We start from the raw sequence: 25,358 nt of genomic DNA on the forward strand, positions 1-25,358 counted from the left end.
TGAATATGGAATAGTACTTTGACGATTGACATTGGGAGTGAACACCAATTCTAAGATTTTAATCCACAGTTTGGTTGAAGGTGGTGGTGCACCGTTTTTGTTAAAAATCGTATTGATATTAATAATTGTATTAATGTCAATAAATTAATTGTCATACTTGCTAATAACCAAACATGCTCCAAACCTCACAAATACATGCAATTGACATGTCAGTGGCAATACACAGGTTCTGGACTTTTTTCATTTAAACTAAAGTTTTTTTGCCTGTATGGCCACAGGTTTCCATCCCAGTGCAACCTGTTTAGAGTGAGGAAACGGTGGCAAAATAAAATACTTGCTCATTTATCTAAGTTATGTGAATTTTGTGTGAATGTAAATTCTCTCTCTACCCAACCACCCCCACCCTCTACTTTTTCTTCCATGTATACATATTGTTGCTTATTGCTGCCTGAAGCAATACCTTGTCATGGTACTCAGACAAGCAGCTCACTTTTCATGAGCTCCACAGAGCACTGATTCCAGTCCTCCCTCCACTTATTGTTCATCCTCAAGAGGATTCTCTCCACAAGCCCTGTTGAGGCTGGTGTGTTCACCCCAGCTGGGTATCATGAATTGAGCGATTCCACTCTGCTACCTCTCCCCCTGCGGTGCTAGTCCCCTGAAAGTTACTTAAGGTCGCACAGTCCACCAGGGGCAACTCCAAATACTCATTCCCAGCGACAGGACCGACCCACTCATGGTTGGTCTGCGAAGTCTCAAGATTCTGCTGCATTTAATCCCCACTCTTCCTTGTAATTTTGCTAAATGTATTCTGTCATATGTATGTATTCTCTCTTTTTGTGCAGAATATTAAGCACCATCAAACACTTAATCCGGGTAAAGGTGTTAGGAGACAAAAAGAGGAAGTCCTCATGTAGGCCTCTATTTATAAGGTGGGAAGTACTACCATAAGCATAGTGAACCACCACTTGGTGCCTCTTGGGGATAGGAGGACAAAAAGCCTGCAGTTGCCATCACCCTAAATAATGCCTAATTAAAACCCTTGTGTAATCCAAAACGGGTGAGTTATATAAAAATTCTGCTGCATTTGATTCCCACTCTTCCTTTTTTGATTTTGCTATATGTATTCTGTCATATATAATAAATATATATAATATAATAAGTGCATTTAACTGCCGTCCTGGAAAACTGAATTGTAAAATTCAGTTTTGATAGTTAAAACCTGAAATGCATTACATAAAGAAGCTAAGAGCTGAAATACATCTCTAGAAATGCTGGAAGATAAACTGTATTCTCTCAAAGGTGGAAGTTGAAATTAATTAATAACTTGTTAGCAGAAAGTACCTTTTGGTTGGGATGAAACTTTAAAGCTGCATGTATAGAGAGAAAGTAGATTTTGGGTAGAAAACAAGCCTCATCCTGAACTTTCTGGTAAGATAGAGTTAGAATCTTCCTGAGGCAGCCCGGCTGACGCAGCAGAGCAGACAGCTGTCAATTAGCGACCTGGCACCCCACCCACCTGTCACTTAAAAGGGGCCACAAACCACCAGGAAACAAGGGTTGCATCAGTTGTGCCGTTTATTTAGCCGAGACTTAATTTGAAGGTTATTGCTGATGATTGCCATGGTTCTAAACAAAGAAAGAAAGAGATTACAACATCTTGCTCAAATCATAAATTCAGCCTTTAAATCATGCAAAATATTTGCACATAACTTAAATATGGTCTATAAAATATAATTATTTGCTTAACATCATCATAACATTACAAAAAAAATTAGATCAAAGATGATCCGTTTAATCTTCTGAAATACATTATAATCCAAATAATAGAAATAAATACCTACTTACATTGAAAGAAATGCAAACGACACATGGAAAACGCCAACAAACACTTAATCTGAGTAAAGGTGTTTGGAGACAAAAAGAGGAAGTCCTCATCTAGGCCTCTATTTATAAGGTGGGAAGTACTACCATAAACATAGTGAACCACCACTTGATGCCTCTTGGGGATAGGAGGACAAAAAGCCTGCAGTTTCCATCACCCTAAATAAGGCCTAATTAAAACCCTTGTATAATCCAAACAGGTGAGTTATATTAAAATTCACCAATGGTACAGTTGAAATGGAGTTGGAAATGTGCTATAGAGACCAGAAACTTTTCTTTGATACCAGGCTGTAAACTTATTTATTTCATCAACCTGGTTTCCAGCAGTAGCAGGCAGCTGTTTTCAGTGAAAAGGCTCTGATAACTGCTCAGCAGTAGACAACAGGCAGACAGTTAGAATATAGCTGGTGAACACAGTGGAGCATTTAGCAGCTAAGGGTTATATTATTAGATATGTTTAAGGTGAGTTGGTGGAGACAAAACTAGAGCTAAAAGGAGAGTGAATAAAGTGGTAAAAAATGTATAATGAAGCTTCAAGAACAGCTGCAGTTAATTTAGACGTTTATGTTCTTCAACCCTTTTATTGTATTGCCTACTCATTCTTGCCTTATTAATGACTCAGAATGACCATGGAATGTCCAAGCGGAAGTAAGATTGGGTGTGCAGGCTTGTGCAGGGTTCAGGTGATCTCAATGAACAGGTTAAAGGTAAACTGAGGATTTTTGGAATTGGAAGTGTTCTGGTTAATGTTTGTAGTCTGAGTATCATTGACCATTCACGTTTGAACAGGCATACGTGTAGATAAGATAAAATAAGATAAGATAATCCTTTATTAGTACCACAGCGGGGACATTTGCAGGATTACAGCAGCAGAGAGGATAGTGCAAACAAGAGACATGAGTAAAAAGATCAAAACAAGTATTAACACAGTAAAGAATATTAAATAAGTAAAAAAAACTTAAAAAAATCCACAATAACTAAAATATTATATCAACAGACAGAATAATTTTGGTATTGCACAGATTGGTGGCTGAAGGAGCTGTACAGAGCTGCCAGGGTGTCCTGCATGGGGTGGGAAGTGTTGTCCATCAGGGATGATAGCTTGGCCATCATCCTCCTGTCTCCCATCACTTCCACTGTATCTAGTGGACACCCCAGCACACAGCTGGCCTTCCTGACAAGTCTGTTTAGTCTCTTCCTGTCAGCTGCTGCTGCACCAGCAGACCACTCCATAGAAGATGGCTGATGCCACCACAGCATTGTAAAAGGTCCTCAGGAGTGCTCCCTGCACTCCAAAGGACCTCAGTCTCCTCAGCAGATAGAGTCTGCTCTGACCCTTTTTGTAGAGGGCGTTAGTGTTGTCAGTCCTGTCCAGTTTATTGTTCAGGTGAACACCAAGGTACTTGAACAATAAACTGGACTGGACTGAAGAGCAAAAGAGGCAGAATGCATTGGCTGAAATGCAATCTCAGAACCCATCAGTCGTATATGTCGTCTCTCAAGTCCAACTCCAGTCTCTTGCCTCAAGTTCCTAATAGGACTGTAAACTATGACAGAGAAGAGGAATGACAATGAGAGGAAGTCTTGGCCAAGATATTTGTTATACAGATATCTGCTGGCTACAAATCTGCTCTTGCCCCCACGGGATAAATGGACATCGGACATATAGCAGATGAGATCTGACATTGAGGTCCAGGTAATGGAACCGCATGCAGGTCCAGATCAGGTTCAGGCTCATTCTCAAGCTTAGGTTCAGGTTCAGGTCCATGGTCCAGATCAGGTTCAGGTTCAGGCTCAGGCTCAGGCTCAGGTAATAGGATAACAGGTTACAGATGTCAGACGCTTGATAACAATGGCACAAAGCAACATTGACAATCTTGCAAATGACTGTGGAAGAAGGACTGGTATGTGTCCTGAGAGACTGATGAGGGAAATAACAGCTGATAGGCTGTGCAGGTTGCTAAATGGTCAGGTGATGTTTTTAGATATTTATGCAGTGTGCAGATCCTTTACCTGTTTCTAAGTCTTTAATAGACAATACACTTCATCTCTGAAGTACCCAGGAATGAACCACCCGATTTCAAAGTCAAGTATTGCCCCTGTTCTCACACTGGGATTGGTCAACAATCAGAAGGTATAACGCCTATTTAGACCAACTTAGCTTAACCAACTGTTTTGTTGTGTCCTTCCCCTTCAACACTGTTTTACATTTCTCCATTCCTGTCCTCCACCCTGACCTCATTGTTTGCAGACAACACTGCCAGTATAATATCTCATCGGCGTGAGGGCTTCAGCCAGGACAGAGACCAGGAGTTCTTCAGCCTGGTGCTGGTGGTGGCTGATGGTGGTGAGCCTCCTCTCAGCAGCACTGCTACACTCTCCCTTAGGGTGTGTGTGTGTCAGAGGAACAGCAGGGGGCGCAACAGCAACGTCTGTCAGGGCCAGGCCTTCCTGTCTTCAGCTGGTCTCAGCACTGGGGCTTTTGTGGCCATATTGCTTTGTATTGTCATATTACTAGGTGAGTATGTGTGTGACATTTTGTATATCTTTGCCTTGAATTTCCCCTACCAATATCACATGCTAAGAAGTGGAAGTACCATTATGTGTGGAATCTTTATATTGTAATCGTTTATTATTATTATTATTATTATTATTATTATTATTATTATTATTATAAATACATTAAAAAAAACTAACTTAAACTAAAGTTGATACCTGTGTTGTTAATGACAACAATGATGCAAAATCTTTGGAGAGGTGAAGAATCCAAAACTAAGATAGTGAAGCAAGTTGTGAATGTAGGAGGTCAACAAAGGGGTTTCACACAAGTTGTAACGAACTCTTTGGACAAGATAACTCTGTATGGATCAGTAAGTCAACTATACAGTGAAGCCTTCTTGTCACCTATACAAGAATCATTAAAGTAAACAACTAATATGGATGTGCATATAAATAATCAACGTTTAAAGGGCTTTCAACTGTGTCTCATTGATTTCGTCAGCAAAGCTTTCACTGGTATCAGATCGGTGCTTGACATTGGCCGATACCCAAATTCTATGCACTGCTATGGGTATCAGGACGGAAAAAGTCGAATCGGGGCATCCCTTTATGCAACCACTCATTATCACTCGACAGTTGTTCAACACTTTGGTTAACATGGCATCTGATCAAGCTTTATTTGCTTACTGCCTAGTTAAGTGACTTTTTGTGTTTAGATTTCTTTGTTACATTGAGTTTACTCCTCCCAAAGGGTTAGAATCAACGTCAATGCTCCAACTCCTTAAGGTGTTTTAATCTCCATTGAGTAGAAGTTTTGGTTTATAAATTGAGACAATCCAGTGAAAATTGGTGCAGTCTATGTGTTTCTTTTCTCAAAGTTGGAAATTCTTCACATTGTGGTTTTAAAAGATTAAAATGTATTACTTTCATTGGATAATGTCTACCTTACGGAAATGCAATGCATTAACTTCAGAAAAAAATATCAGTTTTTATGAATTTATGAGATAATTGTCTCCGTAATTCTGAAAATAGTTATCAAGGAATAAAAAAAACTGCTCTAAGACACTTTAAAATCCTAAGAGAAGCTCTCATTTATTTGAGAACTGGATTCCATGTAAGCAAAACTGTTGTGCCATTTTAATCAAATCCAGTTTAATTTTGGTTTTGGTGTAGACATCAGGATACTGTCATCAATAATATGGTATTATTAGTTTGTAGACTTTGCAGTTGTTCTGAGCAAATTCTGATCCGCATGGTGGTGTTTCTCTAGGATCAGTTGAATAGATATGGCATGCTCACAGGTATAAGGTGATGCATTTAAAATGTATTCAGGGGCTCTCAAGTGAATGCAGTGGTGGAAGAAGTTATCAGATCCCACTAGAGTAAAGCTAACAATATCACAAAGAGAGCTTTCAATACATCACATTTTCTCTACACGATTACTGTGGCTTAAAGAATTGACAGTAATGATATCATCGCGTTACATATAGAAAATTAAATAAAATAATAATAATAATAATCAGTCAAATTCATCTTTAACTTTGTTTATTGTGCATTTTTGTCAAAATTACACTCGAAATAGTAATGTAGGAGTGTAGAGATACAATAACTGTACAAAGTATGACTAAAAAAGTTGATTTGACTTGATTATTTGCACAATAGAATCACACGGTTATTGCCAATCCTAGCATACTGCGACACCCATTACCACAATACAGACATACCATCAAGTAAGTATCAAGTAATGAACTTTGTTAAATAAACTTAGTGCAGTAAAAAAGAACATTATTGGCTTGCAAAATGTAGTGGAGTAGAAAAATTGAGAAGCATAAAATGGAAACAGTAAAGTACAAGTACCTCAAAATTGTACTTTAATGCAGTACTTGAGTAAATGCAATAATTTTCATTCCACTACTGAGTAAATAGGAGCTTTTTTCTCGCAAGATTTTGAGTTATCAGGCAAACTATTTGTCTCAAGTGAATGATTGCACCTCCGTAATACCTGATTACATCGCAATATAGGATGCATCTGATTTTTGTTATTTTAAGTTAACTATTCATGTTGAGAGGATTTCTCATTCAGTCTTTGTCAATAAGTACTACATTCATATCTGGTAACTAAACGTTGAAAGTTGATTGATTAGCTCCCGCACAGACTGAATACTATGACACGTCTTGAAATATCTCAAAAAAAAGAATGATTGCACTTGATAGTTCAATAATTTTGTTCAATTAATTTGAAAAGTACTGTGGATGTCCTTGGTTGTCTCTCTTACTCTTCGATTGTATGTCTCTTTTGCCCTAATTCTTTCTTTCTTCCCTTTTACCTACAGCCATAGCGATGTTATTCACCCAGCTAAGAAATAAGAAAACAAGCAAGGAGCCTTTGATTCTTTCTGAAGAGGACATCCGAGAAAACGTGGTAACCTATGACGATGAGGGAGGCGGGGAGGAAGACACAGAAGCCTTTGACATTGCTGCACTTCGAAATTCTAAAGCCTCTGAACCTCGCAGGAAGTTCAACACTTACCTTGGCTACGGACTAAGCCCATACGGAGAGGAGGATGAGAACGAGGACGACAAGGTTGAGGATGAGGAGGAGGGGATCATGGTGGTAAGGAGGAGGAAAGCACAGGAGGTGGTTTATAGGAATTACAGCCCAGAGTTGGAAACTACATGGTTTGTGATTAACTGCATTCCACGAGAGATCACCCAGTCGGCACCTTCGCTTCTGCTTGATGGTCAGGATATCATTCAGAGGATCATCCAGCAGAAGTTGGCCAAAGCAGACTCTGACACACGGGGGCCACCGTATGACTCACTTCAAACATATGCCTTTGAAGGCCAGGGGTCCTTGACCGGGTCAGTCAGCTCTTTGGGCCTGACTGCTGCACTGCCTGAACTGAACTATGCCTTCTTGGAAGACTGGGAGCCAGCGAGGCAAACACTGGAACTAATTGTTGGAGAGCAACTGGCTACAGATCAAGCTAATCCTGACACCTAAAGATAACCAATAGGAAGTTTTTTGGTTTTTTTTACCTTTGGCTAGATTTGCTGAAACAGATTGCATTTTACTTGTGCCATTTAAACCTGGGTGCAAGGATACAAAATGACTGCCGCCAAAAACTGGCAATAAGGAATTGTGATATAATGTTAAATCAGAGGATAAGAAAAGCCATTTATGTGTACCAGGAGAGAAGAACACACAGGCTGGAGAGAGAATTTGGCAAAAGCATCCTAGCATTTGCTGGAATTAGGGACAAAATGGAGACTGAGAGAAGACCAGAGTTTTAACATGACAGGTCAATTTGCATATGGTTTTCTCCATCTGCTCTGCTTGTTTTGTGTGTTAGTTGAAATGGTACAGCTAGTTCTGGGCCCCAAGGTTTCTGGCCTTGAGCTTCACTGTTGCTGAAACATAAAAAAAACTGATGCACAGGTACCCTGGAGATGAATACCAAATTGGATTGAAGGATCAAGCATCACATAACCAATCATCCATTGGCTTGAAATAGTGGAAAATGGAGTTTCATTTATTTTGTATTCATAAAACAAAAATAAGGTTTACACAAGCGATACAAGTGGTATCATTAAAGAAAGATTTAGAGAGAGCTGAAGGTGCGGAAGTTATATTGATATTTAGATATTTGAAAGGAAATAGAAAACTGCAGGCCCCTCCCCCATATAATTGACTCATTCTGTAAGGTATATGTTTGCCTGCACATAGTGACATCAGCACCCTGAAGCATCAGCTTCCCAGATGTGGATTATTGAAGGTTAGCTACTGTTTCATGGTCCTGCTCTGAGCCTTATACTAGAGCCAACAGAAACTTTTCCACGTAACTTTCCACTTTACTTTATTTTTTAACTTTTCCACTTCAGGAACTTAACAATCTATAGCCGACACAAAGCTTTTCACACTATCAACCACAGAATTATCCCCCACTGTCTTAAAAACTGTGTTGGTCTAGCTGCAGCTCTTTCTCTTATCTTATAGCCCCCGCAAGAAATCTTTATTTGCTGCAGAGATCACGTTTCACAAGCCTATGATATATCTTGTGGGTGTGCACAGAATAGTTGTCTCGGTGCACCACTCTTCTCACTACACATGCATCCACTGGGCTTGTTCTCACTTACAACCTGCACATCTACCATTCATTATTGGAAGAACAACCATTTTAAAAGCTAAATAAAGACAAGATAAGTTATATTCCTTGTTCACAACACTAAGCATGACATACTATTTCAGGAGTTTGGTCAACTGTGATTAAATCTGAAGTGAGAGTTTAGGGATGATTTTGTAATAATGCCAAAAGACTGACTGAGGAACTCAAACATTTCTGATACACAATTGCAAAGGAGAAATGGGCCTGACTGGTGTCATTTGTACTCTATTATTTGGTAGGCAAATAAAGTAAGTAAATGGTTTTGGGACAGGCAATTCATTTAACAGGGGCTTTAATATATTGTTTTTCTTTCACTTATATGTGAACATGAGATACAAGTTTACATTCCTACAGGAAAAGCAAAGGCACCGCTGGGACATTGAATTCAGTATGACAGTTTTTCTATTGCGCACATTAGAAGTCTGCGCTGCGTGGCTGTGTGTTGTGTCCACATTTCTGCAGATGCTAAGAAATATTCTTGTTCAACTTTTGGTTTCTAAACACTGATTAGAGCCTGGACATATTGGTTTGAACACTTCTTTTAGTAAAGTATAAAAGTATTGTTATTTTAAAAAGTATTAAGTATTAGTTTGCCCTGGTCCATATAGAAGTTACAGAAATCAAACTTATCAACTAGTAGTTACAGCCTTTCTGTTTGTTGTAGTCACTCTTGACAATATAAGTCAATTTTATTTATGTAGCCCAATATGATTTTGCCTTGAGGGGCATTACAACTGGTACAGCATGCAACACCCTCAATAGACAGCAATGCCCATGATTGCCTGAATAGTGTGTGTGTGTGTGTGTCCCCCCCCCCCCCCCACTTCCTTGCTGTCGCTCACTGTCTTGGCAACCTTGCTGATTTCCCTGAATATATGAAAATTAGTTTTTCAGTATGCATTTTTCAGTGGATTAGGATCAGTGAAGGGACTGTACCCTTTCAGAGTGTAAATGAATGAATAACATGACTGACGAGTAATCGGGAAGATGGAAGAAATGCAGCCTATTTTCCCTGGTGTATATTTTTATCGGTAAATAAAAAGATCAGTGATTTCATAAAAGCAGTTTGATCATGTGCTTTAATTAGTTTTGGATCCATATGTGCAAATTTGAAAAGTGCCAAAGTTTTGAATTATTCTCTGTTAGTAGGTCTGATGTAGCAGATGGCTCGTTCTCCTTTTGTGTGTGATAAATGTCTTGACTCTGACCCTCCGCTGTCTGTAAGAAGAAACCCACTCTCTGTGTCCTTTACTGGTTTAACTTGACAAAGAGCCTCACACAAAGAGCCTAAAAACTTTTTAGTTGGGGCCACAGCAGTATTTAATGTGTTATAATTGGCATTGCATGGCAGCTTTTACAGCACAGAGGAGGATGTGGTGTGGGGAGGGATGGAGGGAAATATTTAATTTGTATTGTCACAGCCTGGCTCAGAAGCTGCAACACAACAGGGAGACAAACGAGCTGGCTTCGAGGACGAAGCAATATATTTCAACGAACATGAGTAAAGAATGCAACGTGTAGGAATCAGTTTTCAGTAGTGACGTGCATGTATGGATGTGTGGCAGTGTGTACAAAGAAACAGAACTCAGCCTACCCATCCTCTGGTGATTTGTACACATTAACAGAGGGGGGCTTTGATTTATCCAGTTAAACCAAGCATTACCCGCATTATGTGCCAACGACCATCAGGTGACACATGTGAGCACAGTGAGTGTACAAAGCCACTAAAGCTGAGCCCAACATTTCTGCTCCTCATACTGTACAGGAATTATTTTAGTGTAACACAGTCGAGTGTGGAGGCATGTTTCTTAAAGGAACAGTGTGTTACATTTAGGGGAATAAATAAGCAGAAATGGAATATAATAATATAAATAACAATGTTTACATGAGTGTATAATGACCTGAAACTAAGAACCGTTGTGTTTTTGTTAGCTTAAAAAAAGCCATTTATATCTATATCCGCCCCTGTTTCACCGTCATGTTTTTACAGCAGCCAAGAATGGAAAAACCAAACACTGGCTCTAGCGCTTATTAAAGTCTTGATAAGCCTTGATGAGGCTAAATTAAAACAGAAGCTGTTTGTCTGTAGTCTGACTCTTTATCTTAGTTTGTTCTTGTAAACTTCTCTGCTGGCTGAGACAAAGCAGCAAAGAGGACAGGAGGACAGAGGACAGGAGGTCAGAGGACAGGAGGACAGGAGGTCGGATGACATGAGGTTAGAGGACATGATGACAGAGGACAGGAGGTCAAAGGACAGGAGGTCAGAGGACAGGAGGACAGTGGACAGGAGGACAGAGGACAGGAGGTCGGAGGACATGAGATTAGAGGACAGAAGGACAGAGGACATGAGGTCAGAAGACAGGAGGTCAGAGGACAGCAGGTCAGATTACATGAGGTCAGGAGGTAAGAGGACAGGAGGACATGAGGTCAGAAGACAGGAGGTCAGAGGACAGGAGGACAGGAGGTCGGATGACATGAGGTTAGAGGACATGATGACAGAGGACAGGAGGTCAAAGGACAGGAGGACAGTGGACAGGAGGACAGAGGACAGGAGGACAGAGGACAGGAGGTCGGAGGACATGAGATTAGAGGACAGAAGGACAGAGGACATGAGGTCAGAAGACAGGAGGTCAGAGGACAGCAGGTCAGATTACATGAGGTCAGGAGGTAAGAGGACAGGAGGACATGAGGTCAGAAGACAGGAGGTCAGAGGACAGGAGGACAGGAGGTCGGATGACATGAGGTTAGAGGACATGATGACAGAGGACATGAGGTCAGAAGACAGGAGGTCAGAGGACAGCAGGTCAGAGGACAGGTGGACAGAGGACAGGAGGTCGGAGGAAAGGAGGTTAGAGGACAGGAGGACATGAGGTCAGAAGACAGGAGGTCAGAGGACAGCAGGTCAGATTACATGAGGAGGAGGTCAGAGGACAGGAGGTCAGAAGACAGCAGGTCAGAGGACAGGAGGTCAGAGGATAGGAGGTCAGAGGAAAGGAGGACAGGAGGTCAGAGGACAGGAGGTCGGAGGACAGGAGGTTAGAGGACAGGAGGATAGAGGTCAGAAGACAGGAGGTCAGAGGGCAGGAGGTCAGAAGACAGGAAGTCAGAGGACAGGAGGTCAGAGGATAGGAGGTCAGAGGATAGAGGACAGGAGGTCAGAGGACAGAAGGTCAGAGGACAGGAGGTCCTTTTAATGTAAAATGGTTTTCGGTTTTCATGAATAATCCTAGAAGTTGAGTGTCATAATCCATGTTTGGCTCTATATTTGGTTTAGGTTAAAACAAACCTTTAAAAATGTCTCCCAAGTTCGGCAGGTGCAGGTCCTGGACAGCCAGCAGACGCCACCTGGCTCCAAAAAGAATAATTATTGGTTGTTTGTTGGCTGGCTAGCTGTAGAAGAAGGTGTTTTCTTACCACAAACCTTGTATCTTCTTGGATATTGAGCTCCCCCAAATACCAAGTCGAGCTGGGCACCAGGACAAAACCAGTCTGAGATATCAAATATCTGCTTGCTAGTGTCAGCTTCAAATACAAAGAGGACAAGCTCTTTGTCTGGATTTTCAGCCAAATGGATTAACCACCTTTTCAACATATTTCAGAATTATGCTCAGGCAAGCCCAGAGAACATTTCCACCAGAAGTGCTGCCTGTGCTCCCGGTGCTAATGTAGCAGCTGTGTAACGTTACTCTCTGGTACATGTTGTGAGTTAAAGACGACTCACAATTAGGCTCTTGTCCGCCATTCTTTTTGCGGTAAGGCTACAGAAAATACCAAAGCAGAGATTGATCTACTGACCCTAGAATTTTATATTTGAGCTTGCAAAGTAACAGATAAGGGTGTGCTCAATAAATTAAGGTCACTGAAATTCCAACCATATCATCACATTTGCGATGGAAACTGAGCTCATCTCAACACAGAGTAGGTTAACGTAACTTACATACAACATACTTTTAGCCATAGAAAAAGAACAAGAGGTATCAAAGGAGCTTATTAACGTTATATAACGTGATTAAAAACTAAATCATACAGATGTCAAAAGACATATTTTATCGGACGAGATTGTAGATTTTTCCTAAAATACTTCCTCACTGTGTTGTGTTTATTTTAATTCATGTTTATAACAAACTGAAGTTGACATGATGTTAAATTTTGGGTAACTGATATTATCATTCAGTTTATGCCGTGTTCTAGACTACTGTGGGGACTCTACTGTGTTCATGTTTCACAAAGTAAGACAGATTTTCATTTGAATTTTGAATAATTTTATTTTTCAGCTTCCCCATAGATATGCAGTGGAATGTTTGTCAAGGCTTCAGATATTTGATACAATCTCAAAAATACTGTAGAAAACATTGTTTAATTCATAGTAATTTGTCAACACAGTCATTAAGACTATAAAATAATATTTATTATATTCCTTTATTGATCCCCATGGGGGAAATTCAAGTGTTGCAGCAGCTCAACTACACAGACAATAAATACACATACTATACTATACAACTACACAGACAATAAATACACATACTATACAACTACACAGACAATAAATACACATACTATACAACTACACAGACAATAAATACACATACTATACTATACAACTACACAGACAATAAATACACATACTATACAACTACACAGACAATAAATACACATACTATACAACTACACAGACAGACAATAAATACACATACTATACAGCTACAGACACAGACAATAAATACACATACTATACAACTACACAGACACAGACAATAAATACACATACTATACAACTACACAGACACAGACAATAAATACACATACTATACAGCTACAGACACAGACAATAAATACACATACTATACAACTACACAGACACAGACAATAAATACACATACTATACAACAAAATAAAGATTTCATAGTCAGGATGTTAAATGGACATAAAGTCGGTTTTTTTACCGACTTTATGCATGAAATCAAATTAGTGTCATTGCATCTGTTTTAATTAGTTTGATTACATAAAGTCTTTGTATCGCAAGATCCTTACTTTTAAATATAAAAATTCCCCAAAACTTTTTTTAAACAAAGCACTTAGTCGATTATATGGAAATATAAATTGTAGGAAAGCCATATTTTTTTTATGTAAACTGCCCAGACCATGTGCTTCATCAGTAAAGGATTTATTGGATAATGAAGTTGTGTCAGATGCTGATGGCGCTCTCAGGTCAGAGGTCATCCTGGTTCATCTTATCCTCTGGTGGTTTCTCATACTATGGTGAGAGTCTGCTGGGTTCAGGAGCACCTCATCAGACAGGAACTTCAAGACAGAGCATCAGGTCACTCAGATCATGACAGAACATGATAGATTCAGTTTACATTATACTGTCATGTAATAACATGAAGGTGATTACAATGTGACGAGGAACAATGATCCACTTGAATTTGTTGCTGTGCAAAATGAGTTAATCAGTCTTATCAAGTATGCAGGAGGTTATAGAGTCCAAGTGTAACTTATGTTGTAACATCCAATCAATCACCTAGCCAAATTCCTTGTATCTGTAACATACTTGGCAATAATCAGCTTCTCATTCTGAAGAGACATAGAATCTTTATAAAATCATAAAATTCCGTATAAGGTACAACAAGCGATTAAGTGAGATTCAGTGTTGTCACTAGCGTTACATGACTGCAACAAAAGGGACCAGGGGGCTGCTTCGCTACTGCTTTCTCGATCTTAGAGAGGAAGGGAAGGTTAGATATAGGTCTATAGTTAGCCAACACCTCTGGAACAAGAGTGGGTTTCTTAAGAAGAGGTTTAATTGCAGCTAGTTTGAAGGACTGTGGTGCATGGCCGGTTAGTAAAGACAGACTGATCATTTCTAATAAAGAATTGCTAACTAAAGGTAAAACTTCCTTAAGCAGCCTAGTCGGAATCGGGTCTAAGAGTCAGGTGGAAGGTTTAGACTTAGAAATAGTTAAAGTCAATTATTAAAGTTCGATGGGAGAAAAGCCATCTAAATATATATCAGGTTCTACAGCTGTTTCTAAGGTTACTGTATTTGAGGAGAGATTGGTAAGGGTTGAGGGCAGGAGATTATTAATTTTTTCTCTAATAGTTAGAATCTTATCATTAAAGAAGTTCATGAAGTCACTACTACTGAGGTTTATAGGAATACACGGCTCAACAGAGCTGTGACTCTCTGTCAGCCTGGCTACAGTGCTGAAGAGAACCCTGGGGTTGTTCTTATTTAAATCTATTAATGCTGAATAAAAGGCTGCTCAGGTAATAAGGAGGGCCTTCTTATATATTTTAAGACTGTCTCGCCAGACTAACCGCGTTTCTACCAAATTGGTGGAATGCCATATTCTTTTGTTTTCGCAATATTTTCTTTAATTTGCGGGTTTGAGGGTTATACCATGGAGCAAACCTCCTTTCTTTTATTATCTTCTTTTTTAGAGGAGCTATAGAGTCTAGTGTCATTCGCAGTGAGCCTGCAGCACTATCGACAAGATGTTCAATCTGAGACGGACTAAAGTTAGCGTAGGAGTCCTCTGTTATATTGAGCAATGGTAATGAATTAAACGCTGATGGACTTGCTTCTTTAAATTTAGCTACAGCACTATCACATAGACATCTAGTGTAGAAACTTTTGCCTAATGCGTACACTCCGGTAGTAAAAATTCAAAAGTTATGGTCCGATAAAAGAAGGTTCTGTGGAAAGACAACTACATTTTCTATTTCAATGCCATATACCAGAACAAGGTTGAGGGTGTTGTTAAAACAGTGAGTGGGTTTCTGTACACTCTGACAGAAGCCAATCATATCTAATAATGAAATAAATGCAGTACTAAGGCTATCATTATCGACATCCACATGAATATTAAAATCCCCTACAATAATTACTTTATCTGTTTTAAGGAGTAACCTGGATAAGAACTCTGAAAATTCAGATAGGAAATCAGAATACGGACCCGGTGCTCGGTACACTATAACAAATAGAATTGACTGCAATGCTTTCCAGTTCGGGTTTGAAAGATTTAGAACAAGGCGTTCAAATGAGTTATCATTTAATTTAGGTTTAGGGTTTATTAATAGGCTTGAGTCAAAGATGGCTGCTACTCCACCTCCTCGGCCTGTGCCTCGAGGAATGTGAGTATTAATATGACTTGGAGGAGTTGATTCATTTAGGCTGACATATTATTCATGACACAGCCAGAAAAAAATAAAAAAAAGTCTAGTTGACCAATCTAGACCATTTCAACTTCACAGAAGACAATCTTTTTGTACAGAGGAGCGCTGTGTTTTGGAACAGCTCCTGTAAACCAAAGCTGTGATGGAAATCTTGTGAACAGAGTCACTGGAAACTTAAGATGCAGCAGGAGAATTGAAATGCAACAATACAAGTGAAATACAGGAATGTCATCACATTGCAATGGCACCACTAATTCTGAAGGTTTCTGCTTTAAGGGAGAATTGAACTTGTGCTGACATGCAAAGTTAGAAACCACCAATCATGGTCCTCCCCTGCAATCTAGATGTGTGCAGATATATGTAAATGTGAGCTACTGCTAGGAGCTAAGGAAAGTCATGACCTGCTGATGTCAATCTGTTAGTGACTGAAATGTAACCTGGGGAACACAATGGTCCTGTTTCTCAGGTTTACAGCAACATCAAATAACCTTAATTAAATCAATAATATAATCAGAATCAGCATTAAGTGGGTAAAGAAACAATGAATATGACTTTTGTTGCTCTCAGTGTATTTGCACAGCAATAGACATACATTTAAAAACAAGGACATCAAAACTGAACAACAAACATCAGCTGTAAAAAGTTGTGAGATATCTTTTTACAGCTGATGTTTGAGCTGTGCTCTCCATGTTTCAGTCGTTTATAATAACTCACACAGTCACCTCCTAAAACAGTGTTAGCAACCAACCAAAGAGCTAAATCTTTCTTTATTCCAAAGAACCTACATTATGATGATGTGAGTTTGCCAGAGCTATTAAGAAGCTGACATCAGAGTTAGAACTGAAGGACATGCAGGTTTGAGTTTGAATGACGATGATGACAGTGGCAGTGAGGAGGTGCAGTGATGATGGTGATGATATAGTAATGAACGTTAAAGAAGGGAGCACACTGTGTTATGACTGGTAGGTAACTGAAGCCAGGTCTACTGAAGGGTGTTTGATAAAAATAAACTAAATATCTCCTTATTCTTCAAATACCATTATGAATAGCCACATGATCAACATGTACATATGAGTGGGTCTGAGCTTATATAAAAATACAAAGTAAATATGTGCTTCATGTAACTGGTTGCAAATAAACCGCAAATATCAAATTCAAACTGAAATGAACAGCATAAAATCATTAGTGCTAACAGCAACAACTCTGCACACAAAATGATATCTTAGATTACACTATATTCCGAACAGTATTGCAGCAAACTATCATTTATTAAAAACTAGATGAATCCCAAACAACCTGACATGGCCCTCACACATCTCTATTCTGGTGAAGAAAGCTAGTAAATCTGTCTGTATTTCTTAAGGAAACTTAAGAAACTGGAAACATTACAACCTGTCATGGGATGTGTACGTCACAGGACAGGAGGGCTCTACAGCGGGTGATCAGAACCACGCAGAACTTCATTGGTGGCATCTACTGAGTATCAGTGATATATATTGGTGAGAAGAGGAGCCTGCAAAGAGCTAACGGATATTAAAAGACAAAAAAAACAACAATAAAAACATGTTTAAAAAAAGCCCTGCACTCAAATGTTTTTTCAAGTGAAGAGTGAAAGAAAGCCATTATCAGCACAATGGACTTAATTGTAATTTCGGTTCAAGGAGCTTTGAATTCAAATATGATGCTCAATACTTAATGAATTATAATGCATCATCTGGATATGCAACGTAACCATAATATTTTTCTGTCAGATAAATGTAATACTACAATCTTTTCTTCTCAAGTAGAAGTACATAGTTAGTAGTATACAGCTGAGTTGCATATTTTCTCAGTGCTTTGGGCCTTTTGTAAGTTATTTTGGGGTACAATGAGTTAGCCCAGGTTAGAGAAAAGTCTGCCCCTGATGTCTTTTCCATGACTTGGCTGTGTGACGCAGCAGCTATGTCAATGCAGTTGTGTTGTTGAAGTCCAAAGGCAGCGAACTGCTGATTGTGAACTTCTTGGTATGAGCGGTTCTCCAGAGAGCTGCAAGCAGCCACACCACAGGCCAAACGTTCCAGGCATTCTGAACAGGCATGTTTTCAACAGCCACTAGTACCATCTGCTGTGTGGTTATGCTGGTGCTAATTGGGCTTCTGACACAGGTTAGACTGGTTTCAATGTCAAGCTGAAGTTTTTTACACTTGGACGCTGTAATGAGGGTGTGGCGGTGCCTTCAGTCAAACGCACACACACAGCTGAACTGAGTAGCTTCTTTTCTCCCAACAATCCCTCTGCTGATCAAAGTGTCTGCAGCTTCAACTGAATCCTGCTAAGGACATTTGGAAACTCCTAATGCACAGGATAACTGTAATCACATTGTGGTGTATCCCACTTTAATTAGACTTCATTCTCAAAAGGTTACTTTTTTCAATTTATTTCACAAAATTACAGTCAAACTAATTATTTTACATTTTCTCAAGATCTCTGAACTGTCATTTTACAGTGACCCTAATACTCCACCCATGTCTCCTCCCTCTGTTTTTAAAATTGACAGCAGTTTGTTATTCTAAAGTAAGAATTTCAGTAAGCATGTGTGCTTTCATAACATTACAAATTTATAAAATTTAAGTAATTATACTTATACTAAAATCTTTCATTGTATTAACATTTTTCAAGCATTTGCTCAGCGGGCTGGATCCCTGACACAAAGAGCTCACTTCAATCAAAATGTGTTGCCTATACTTAATATCGAAGTAAAGGCTAAACTGATGGAAGACTTGAGCATAACTTAGTTGTTCTAGCTACGGATGGGTGGAGCTCCCTAGCAACAGAGAGCTTCATCACAGATCAGGGTGCCCGGTGCACACCTGGGTAAGAGCCAACCCTGTCCTCACCGTGCTGTCTATGGAAGTCACACAAGTGAATGTTTGTCAGAAATACTACAGGGAGCTGTAGCAGACTGGAAGATTGACTGACCAAGGACACCATTCCTGAAGCAGCCTTCAGCAATCAGGATGATCAGCCACTGCATCCGACTTAAGCTATAGATACCCAACTCTGACTTAATCACTTTCTTCATGTGAGCCCCTCAATTTGTATTTGTTACAAAGTTTTAATCTGTTGTTAACTAATTGAATTTCATCAAATCAAGACAGTTCAGTTTGAAGGCCCTGTGACCTGTACAGTATCTAAGTGACAATATCTTGTCAGTGAAAAGTAATGTACAGATGAGTTATATTTTGATTGAAGTTCAGCAATTCATTATAACTAAACAGAGATTGGACATCACAATGTTTTCGTAGTTTCAATAATGGCTTGTTTTCCTGGAGTTGAATATATTTGACAGTTATTTTAATTGTAATATTATCAATTAGTAACAGTATTTTGCAACAGTTTAGCGGGCCCAGAGGATGAGACAGAGGAGCTGTCAGAAATGGCATCCAGCAGAAGAGCAATAATCACTGAACTCTTTGGAAACTCACTTCCAGTGGGACAGACAGTGGAGCAGTGGTCTGAAGTGGTGGTAAAGGAGTGCAGCGTTAAAGGGCAGTGCAGAATCACTTCTCTTAGTTTTCAAAACTATAACTGAGCGTGAGATATACAATTTTATCAGCTAATGTCCTTTTGGAGAGTGTTGTTGATTTTATTGCCACTTACATTTTTTTTTTATAGTTCAGCTATGTGATTCTAGTTTTGTTGGCTGTCATCTTGTTGGATCTACGTGCGTGACTCAGATAGTTGAGCAGCGTCTCATCCAGGAGGCGGCAGAGCCAGATTTTTTTATATTTTACCCAATTCCACAAAGCTCCTATTAATCAGAGTAAACCACAAAAAATATCTAAGGCACCTCTAGAAATTTGCCACAGCGTACACCGGCATTTTCATGTGTGAATGGGAGACCTCAGATCTGGCCTCCTGCATGAAGAAACCTCTTTGTTATTAAAGATATTTAGATATCTCGGTGTATGGCCATTTTTAAGATGATTTTAATCTCATCACGCTGAACAACCATTATGTGTCCGTCAAACTCAAATCAACCCCGAACTTGACCTTCTGGGACTTTTTGATACTACCACATCTATAATCTATATAGACTCTATATGTACAGTAACACTCACAAGATTGATAAAGTATTTTTCATGGAAACAGACACCAGTTATCCTCCTGAACATTCATACGCTGGATTGGTCAAATCTCAGATGTAAATATTTCTCAGAAAATAATTCAAACAGGGCATGGAGTTATAGTTTCCAGCTTTGACCACTAGAGGGTACTGTACGGCTTTTTTTAGGAGGTCCATAGGCCTCCTAGTGTCAAAATTCTCCATCAGCTGCCAAAATGGTTAAAACTGATTAAAATAAAGAAAATCACAGGGTCAATTTTCAATTTAGACATTTACATTTTACCTGGTTAAGGTTAAACCTCTGTGGACCCCAAAACCGATAGGTCATCAACCTGGTTGCCAAGCAACTATAATACATTCTTTCAGACAAATGAAAAAAAATGTATTAACTTAACCCCATGTAAGATGGTGAGATCAGAAATACCACGAGTACATGATTTCCTACGTTTCAACAACTGAAAAACAATATGACACACATAGATTGTTGTTGTTGTGTAAAATTAAGTTATTAAAAATAATAATAAAAGATAACAGAGCCCATCATTAAGTCCTATGGTATTACTTTTACAGTTATAGCCAATCTTTCCTGACAATACTGTCACACTATTGCAGTCCACTAAAATCATACAATGGCGGCAGTATTTCGTAACTGACGGTTGCCACATACTATATATAATATATATCTGACATGTCCCACAGCCTTGCATGCTCACGCATGGATCACATCAAGTGTAATATTTGTTTTGAGAGTGATAAAATTGTCAAAATGAGTAGGAGTAAACGGTGTTCCAAATACCATTTTGCATGTTGCATATTTGGTGAAGCATTACTTTGGTTGGGTGGGTAAATCCCCCTCAGAGTGGTTGTCTGAGTATAAGAAGTGGGTGGCTTTGAGGGTGAATGTGTTAATAATAATAATTAAGCCTTTATTAGTCCCACAATGGGGAAATTATTTCTCTGCATTTAACCCATCCCGGAGGAGCAGTGGGCTGCAATGAAGCGCCCGGGGAAGTTGAGTCGGTGTTGAGTAACTCTAAGACTTTAATCTGCAATGTCCTCATCAACAACGTAAAATTCACATTTGCCTCAACGACATGACCACATGAAAGTACACTGTTACCGAATCAGGTTGTTGAATTTTTATAGTAAAAGTAAATTCAGAGTGATAAGTATGGACCCTCCCATAAAACTGCTTCACCTACCCGACAACATCACAAAATTCACAGTGTAACAGAAAGTGCATAAAGAATTAAAGATGTCTACTCTTATTTAAACCAGAAAGAGTAATTAGCAGTAATTAACAACAGGCTGAAAACCATTTCATTGTCATCTATTGCTCCTGTATCCACACCCAACATCACCCCGTCATAATGTCCTGGAGTACACCTAAACATCACTGCAGCAAACATGTTTTTAACAAATCAAACAAGAATTTATCGTGGAGGTGTAAATATGTAAAAATGGTACCAACTCTCTATCTACGATTGTGTGACACTGAATGTGAAGACAAAGGAGACATGTCTGAGGCTGATCAGTCAGATGTCCATCTGAATGTCCATCACAACTAAACCAATCACACGGTGCCTGAGATTTACAAAAGAACGTTGGAGGCTCAAAGAGGACTGTTTCTCTTAGACAGTGTGTACCATTCAATATCATAATACAAGTTAATCACATAAAAGAGGCAGCATGAGAGACAGACACTGATAACATGCTGCATTAAAGCAACTCAATAAAGCTAATAAATTAAGTATGTGCTAAAATAATTGTACGCTGCCCACATTATATAAAGAAAGAGTATTTGCTTGTTGTAATCATCCCTCCTGTTCATACTGGACATTAAAGGTTCTATATATACAGAGTTCACTTCTATTTACCCTTTAATGACCAGTATATAGTATCTTTAATGGTAATATATACTGGAAGTTAAAGGTACAATATATAAGGAGTTCATGTCTATAGAACCTTGAATGTCAGTTCAACATTACTCCACTATATCTTTCTACAGATAATAGTTGTTTGATGTTTTATCATTTATCTGAATATTGATTAGAGAATCTTTACAGATCCTGTACAATGTAAGTAAGGGGGGACACATTCCACAGTCCTACATCTCCATGAAAACACACTCTAAAGTGAATCCAAAGCTAATATGAGGTTTTAAAGTCTGAAATAGAAACACCAAGTTAATATATTCCAAAATATAATTTGTTTAGTGTAAAGCTCCTCTTTTTGTGTTTCTGTGCTGGGCTGCTGTGGAAGAATAACATCACTAAAAAGGATTTATGTACTGAAAAGATTAGCTTTATTTGGAGTGACTCAGACTCCTGACGCCTCATATTAGATTCAGATAAACTTCTGATTCAGTTTTATGTTAAGAACAAGGCCTGTGTATTAAGTCGCCTGTCCCTTATTTGGAAGCACAAAAGTGGTATCTCAACAGGCATGGACAGAGTGAACGATTCCATCAACCCAAAACTATTTCACTGTACATGTAAGACTAGAACAATATGAATACAGAAACATGAATGAGTGCATGCACATTTGATGAGATGATAGTGGATCGCGGTTCCGTTTACTTGTTGATTGTCTGCCTTTAACCGCTTTTCACTCAGTTAATGTGGCTTTGATCCTTTGACTTCCTTTTCTCAAATGACAAAATGAATGATTAGATCTAGTCAGTGGGGTTGACAGGTGAGATTTTCAGAGGGGCGGAGTTCATGCCACCATGATGAAGACCAGGACTGAAGAAGGGAGTGAGCTCCTCGGTGAAGCAGTAGTCAGTGAAGGAGTAGAGATGAACCGCAGCATCCACATCATAAAAGGAGACCAGACCCTCCTCGTAACTCACAAACACCCCCACTGTCTGAGGCCTGGAGTTCAGACTGAGGCTGACAACAGGGCTGGCAAGAGTCAAGTACTGGTTTCCATTCCTGAAACCCACAGCCCAGTAACCATTCACAGGGCTCAGTGGTATTATTCCCTTCCTGTTGACTGATCCTTTGACCACTCCCAGGGTCCAGTCGGTCTTCCCTGTAACTTGGACCTCGTAGTAAAATCTTCCCGAGGAGAAGCTCTGCTGTGCCAAGACAGTGGCATAAAGAGAAAATCTCTCTGTGTTGTCTGGCAGGTCTCTCCTCACCTCACCACACCAAACTTGTTTCCCATCCTCAGACAGGACGAGCCAGGGATTAGCTGTATGATGTTCAAGAGTCACATCCACAGCGTAATGCTGGACCCTCTTCAGCCTGGCTTCACAAAGCAGCTCCTGCTTCCCTCTGCTGAGTATCTCCTCCAGCTCAGCCACAGCTTTCACCACAGTCCCCTCGTATGATGGCAGGCGGAGGCTGACCTCCATCCAGTTCTTGGTGAAAAGAGCACTGTTCATGGGTGTGAAGCTTTGGAGGAGTTCAAGATGGTCTTGTGTAAGTAAGAGCTGATGCACTTCAGCTGTTCTCTTCACCAATGCAGACATTTCTTGTTCCAGTTCTTTGATGAAGCTGTCGGCCTGTTCCTCTGTCGTCTTCTGCCTCTCTTCGATCATCTCAATGAGCTCATTCAGGTCTCTCTCAGCCCTCTGCATCAGACTGGTGAAGATACGAACGCCGTCTGCTATCTCTCTCTCTGCATCTTCCTGACTGTTCATTTTTAAGTGTCTAGTTTTCTGGATCTTCAGCTGTCTCTCCTGGATCATCTGCTGGATCTCAGCCTCTTCCTGCTCCAGCTCGGCCTTCTTTGCTCCATAAGCATCTTTCAGAGCAGTGATGTTGTGTGCCCTGTGTTCTGAGACAGTGCAGAGCGAGCACACACATGTCTGGTCAGTCTTGCAGAACAGCTCCAGGGTTTTTCTGTGCCTGGTACACACCCTGGCCTCCATGTTCTCCACAGGATCAGTCAGTGAATGTCTTTTCAGGGGGCCAGCTGTCATATGAGGATCCAGGTGAATACCGCAGTAGGAGGCGATACACGTCAAGCACGACTTCAGCGCCTTCAGCTTGGGGCTGATGCAGATGTCACAGGCGACTTCGCCTGGTCTGGCGACTTCTGAGTCCTCGCTGCTTTTCTTTCCAGCTGACTGTCTGAACTCTGCAGCCATCTCAGAAATGAAAGTATTAACAGGCAGCTCAGGTCGAGTTTTAAAATGCTTTTTACACATGGGACACCGGAATTGAACACTGTTAACATTCCAGTGCTGTGTAATGCAGTCTTTGCAGAAGTTGTGTCCACATGGTATAGTGACTGGATTAGTGAAAACATCTAGACAGATGCAGCACAAAAACTGCTCTTCAGACAGCAGACAGCTGGCAGCTGACATGGTGATACACTGAGAACAAAAGTGAAAGTGAAATTACTACACATCGAACTCACATTACACAAATGTTATTTAATCTTTAAACATATTTATTGGATCATTGTTATACTAGATTAACTAAAATATATTTGTATTAACATGTATGTGCTGTATATACTATATTTTACAGTTCCTGTCTGTGCTAATGGCGATTCTTTAAACCGGCTAAACACAATTGACTTTACCTGTTGAAGTTAAAGAAATGTTTCAGAAAAGCCTGATGATCCTTTTGAAGTCGTATTAATCCTCAAACACAGATTTGTGTCGGCCACAGCTCAAGAGTTGCTTTGAGCTGCTTTAAGTCATAAACAAGGAAATGGGTCGCTGACTCCCCCTCTTTCCAGTACAGCTCCACCTCCTTCCACTGAACTGAGTGTGTGTGCGTGTGTGTATGTATGTGTGTCATTCAAAGTTCCTGTGTGACTTCTTGCTTTGTGATAGTTCTGCATGGCAGGGATTTCAATGGATAAATCACAGTTTCTGTAATAATAACAATAAGAATAAGAAGAAATACAAATTATAAGAATATGGCTAATAATGATACTAGTAGCAGCGGGTGTAGAGCTGGATCATGGAGGGCTCAGTGGTATTATTCCCTTCCGTTCAGCAGCTGAGAGTTCGAGAAGCACCAGGGAAGATTGTGAAGCATCTTCATATTAGTTTAAGTTAAATCTAATTTTGATCTTTTGGTCTAAGATATTTATATCTAAGATTATTTTATAATGTGACTCCAATTTACTTTGCCTAGTAACATCAAACTCGTTTACATCTGGAAATGGTATTGTTTCACCTGACGGCTCTGATGGGCAGATTGGGGGTAAAGCTGCATGGAATGGCGGCTGTTCCTCTGAAGGCCTCGGCATCTGGTTGGATGATTGTAGTTGGTTGAATCACATTCTTCCATCTCTCGCTCAGTGGCAGTTGATTCGGCTTTCTCTGATGTCTTCGGAACCTGGTCGTCTCTTCACCCCCCTTTGTAGCAGCAGGGGTCATTAGGGCATCTTGGCCAGTTTAAGAGTCGGTTGCTCTCAATAGTTGCTGGAATTTATCACAACCACCTTTCTGTCTTGTTCAATGCCTACAGTCCTCGCATAGTATCTCTCCGCCTTTCCTAATAGGAGCTGGAAAGTCCCTGACTCAGCATGCTTCACAGCTGTGCTTCTGACTGAATTATTAT

General features: G+C 39.8%; 2 protein-coding genes across 2 annotated transcripts in view; one reads left to right on the top strand and one right to left on the bottom strand.

Moving 5' to 3' along the window:
* The window catches only part of LOC129111584 (cadherin-18-like), a 128,736-nt gene extending 121,030 nt beyond the window's left edge, over positions 1 to 7,706 (top strand). The window contains exons 10-11 of the mRNA XM_054623588.1: positions 4,136 to 4,402; positions 6,717 to 7,706. Coding sequence (XP_054479563.1) covers positions 4,136 to 4,402; positions 6,717 to 7,387 — 938 coding nt within the window. The 3' untranslated portion in view covers positions 7,388 to 7,706. The remainder of the gene's footprint in view (positions 1 to 4,135; positions 4,403 to 6,716) is intronic.
* A 12,465-nt stretch (positions 7,707 to 20,171) lies between these two features.
* Positions 20,172 to 24,451, bottom strand: LOC129089018 (E3 ubiquitin-protein ligase TRIM21-like). The gene is made up of 2 exons (XM_054596333.1): positions 24,367 to 24,451; positions 20,172 to 24,154 (listed from the first exon to the last, which is right to left on the bottom strand). The coding sequence occupies exon 2, from the start codon at positions 24,143 to 24,145 to the stop codon at positions 22,505 to 22,507; it is 1,641 nt and encodes a 546-aa protein (XP_054452308.1). The 5' UTR covers positions 24,146 to 24,154; positions 24,367 to 24,451; the 3' UTR covers positions 20,172 to 22,504.
* Between the last annotated feature and the right edge of the window lie 907 nt (positions 24,452 to 25,358).

This window comes from Anoplopoma fimbria, chromosome 3, assembly GCF_027596085.1.
Source record: "Anoplopoma fimbria isolate UVic2021 breed Golden Eagle Sablefish chromosome 3, Afim_UVic_2022, whole genome shotgun sequence".
Taxonomy (NCBI): domain Eukaryota; kingdom Metazoa; phylum Chordata; class Actinopteri; order Perciformes; family Anoplopomatidae; genus Anoplopoma; species Anoplopoma fimbria.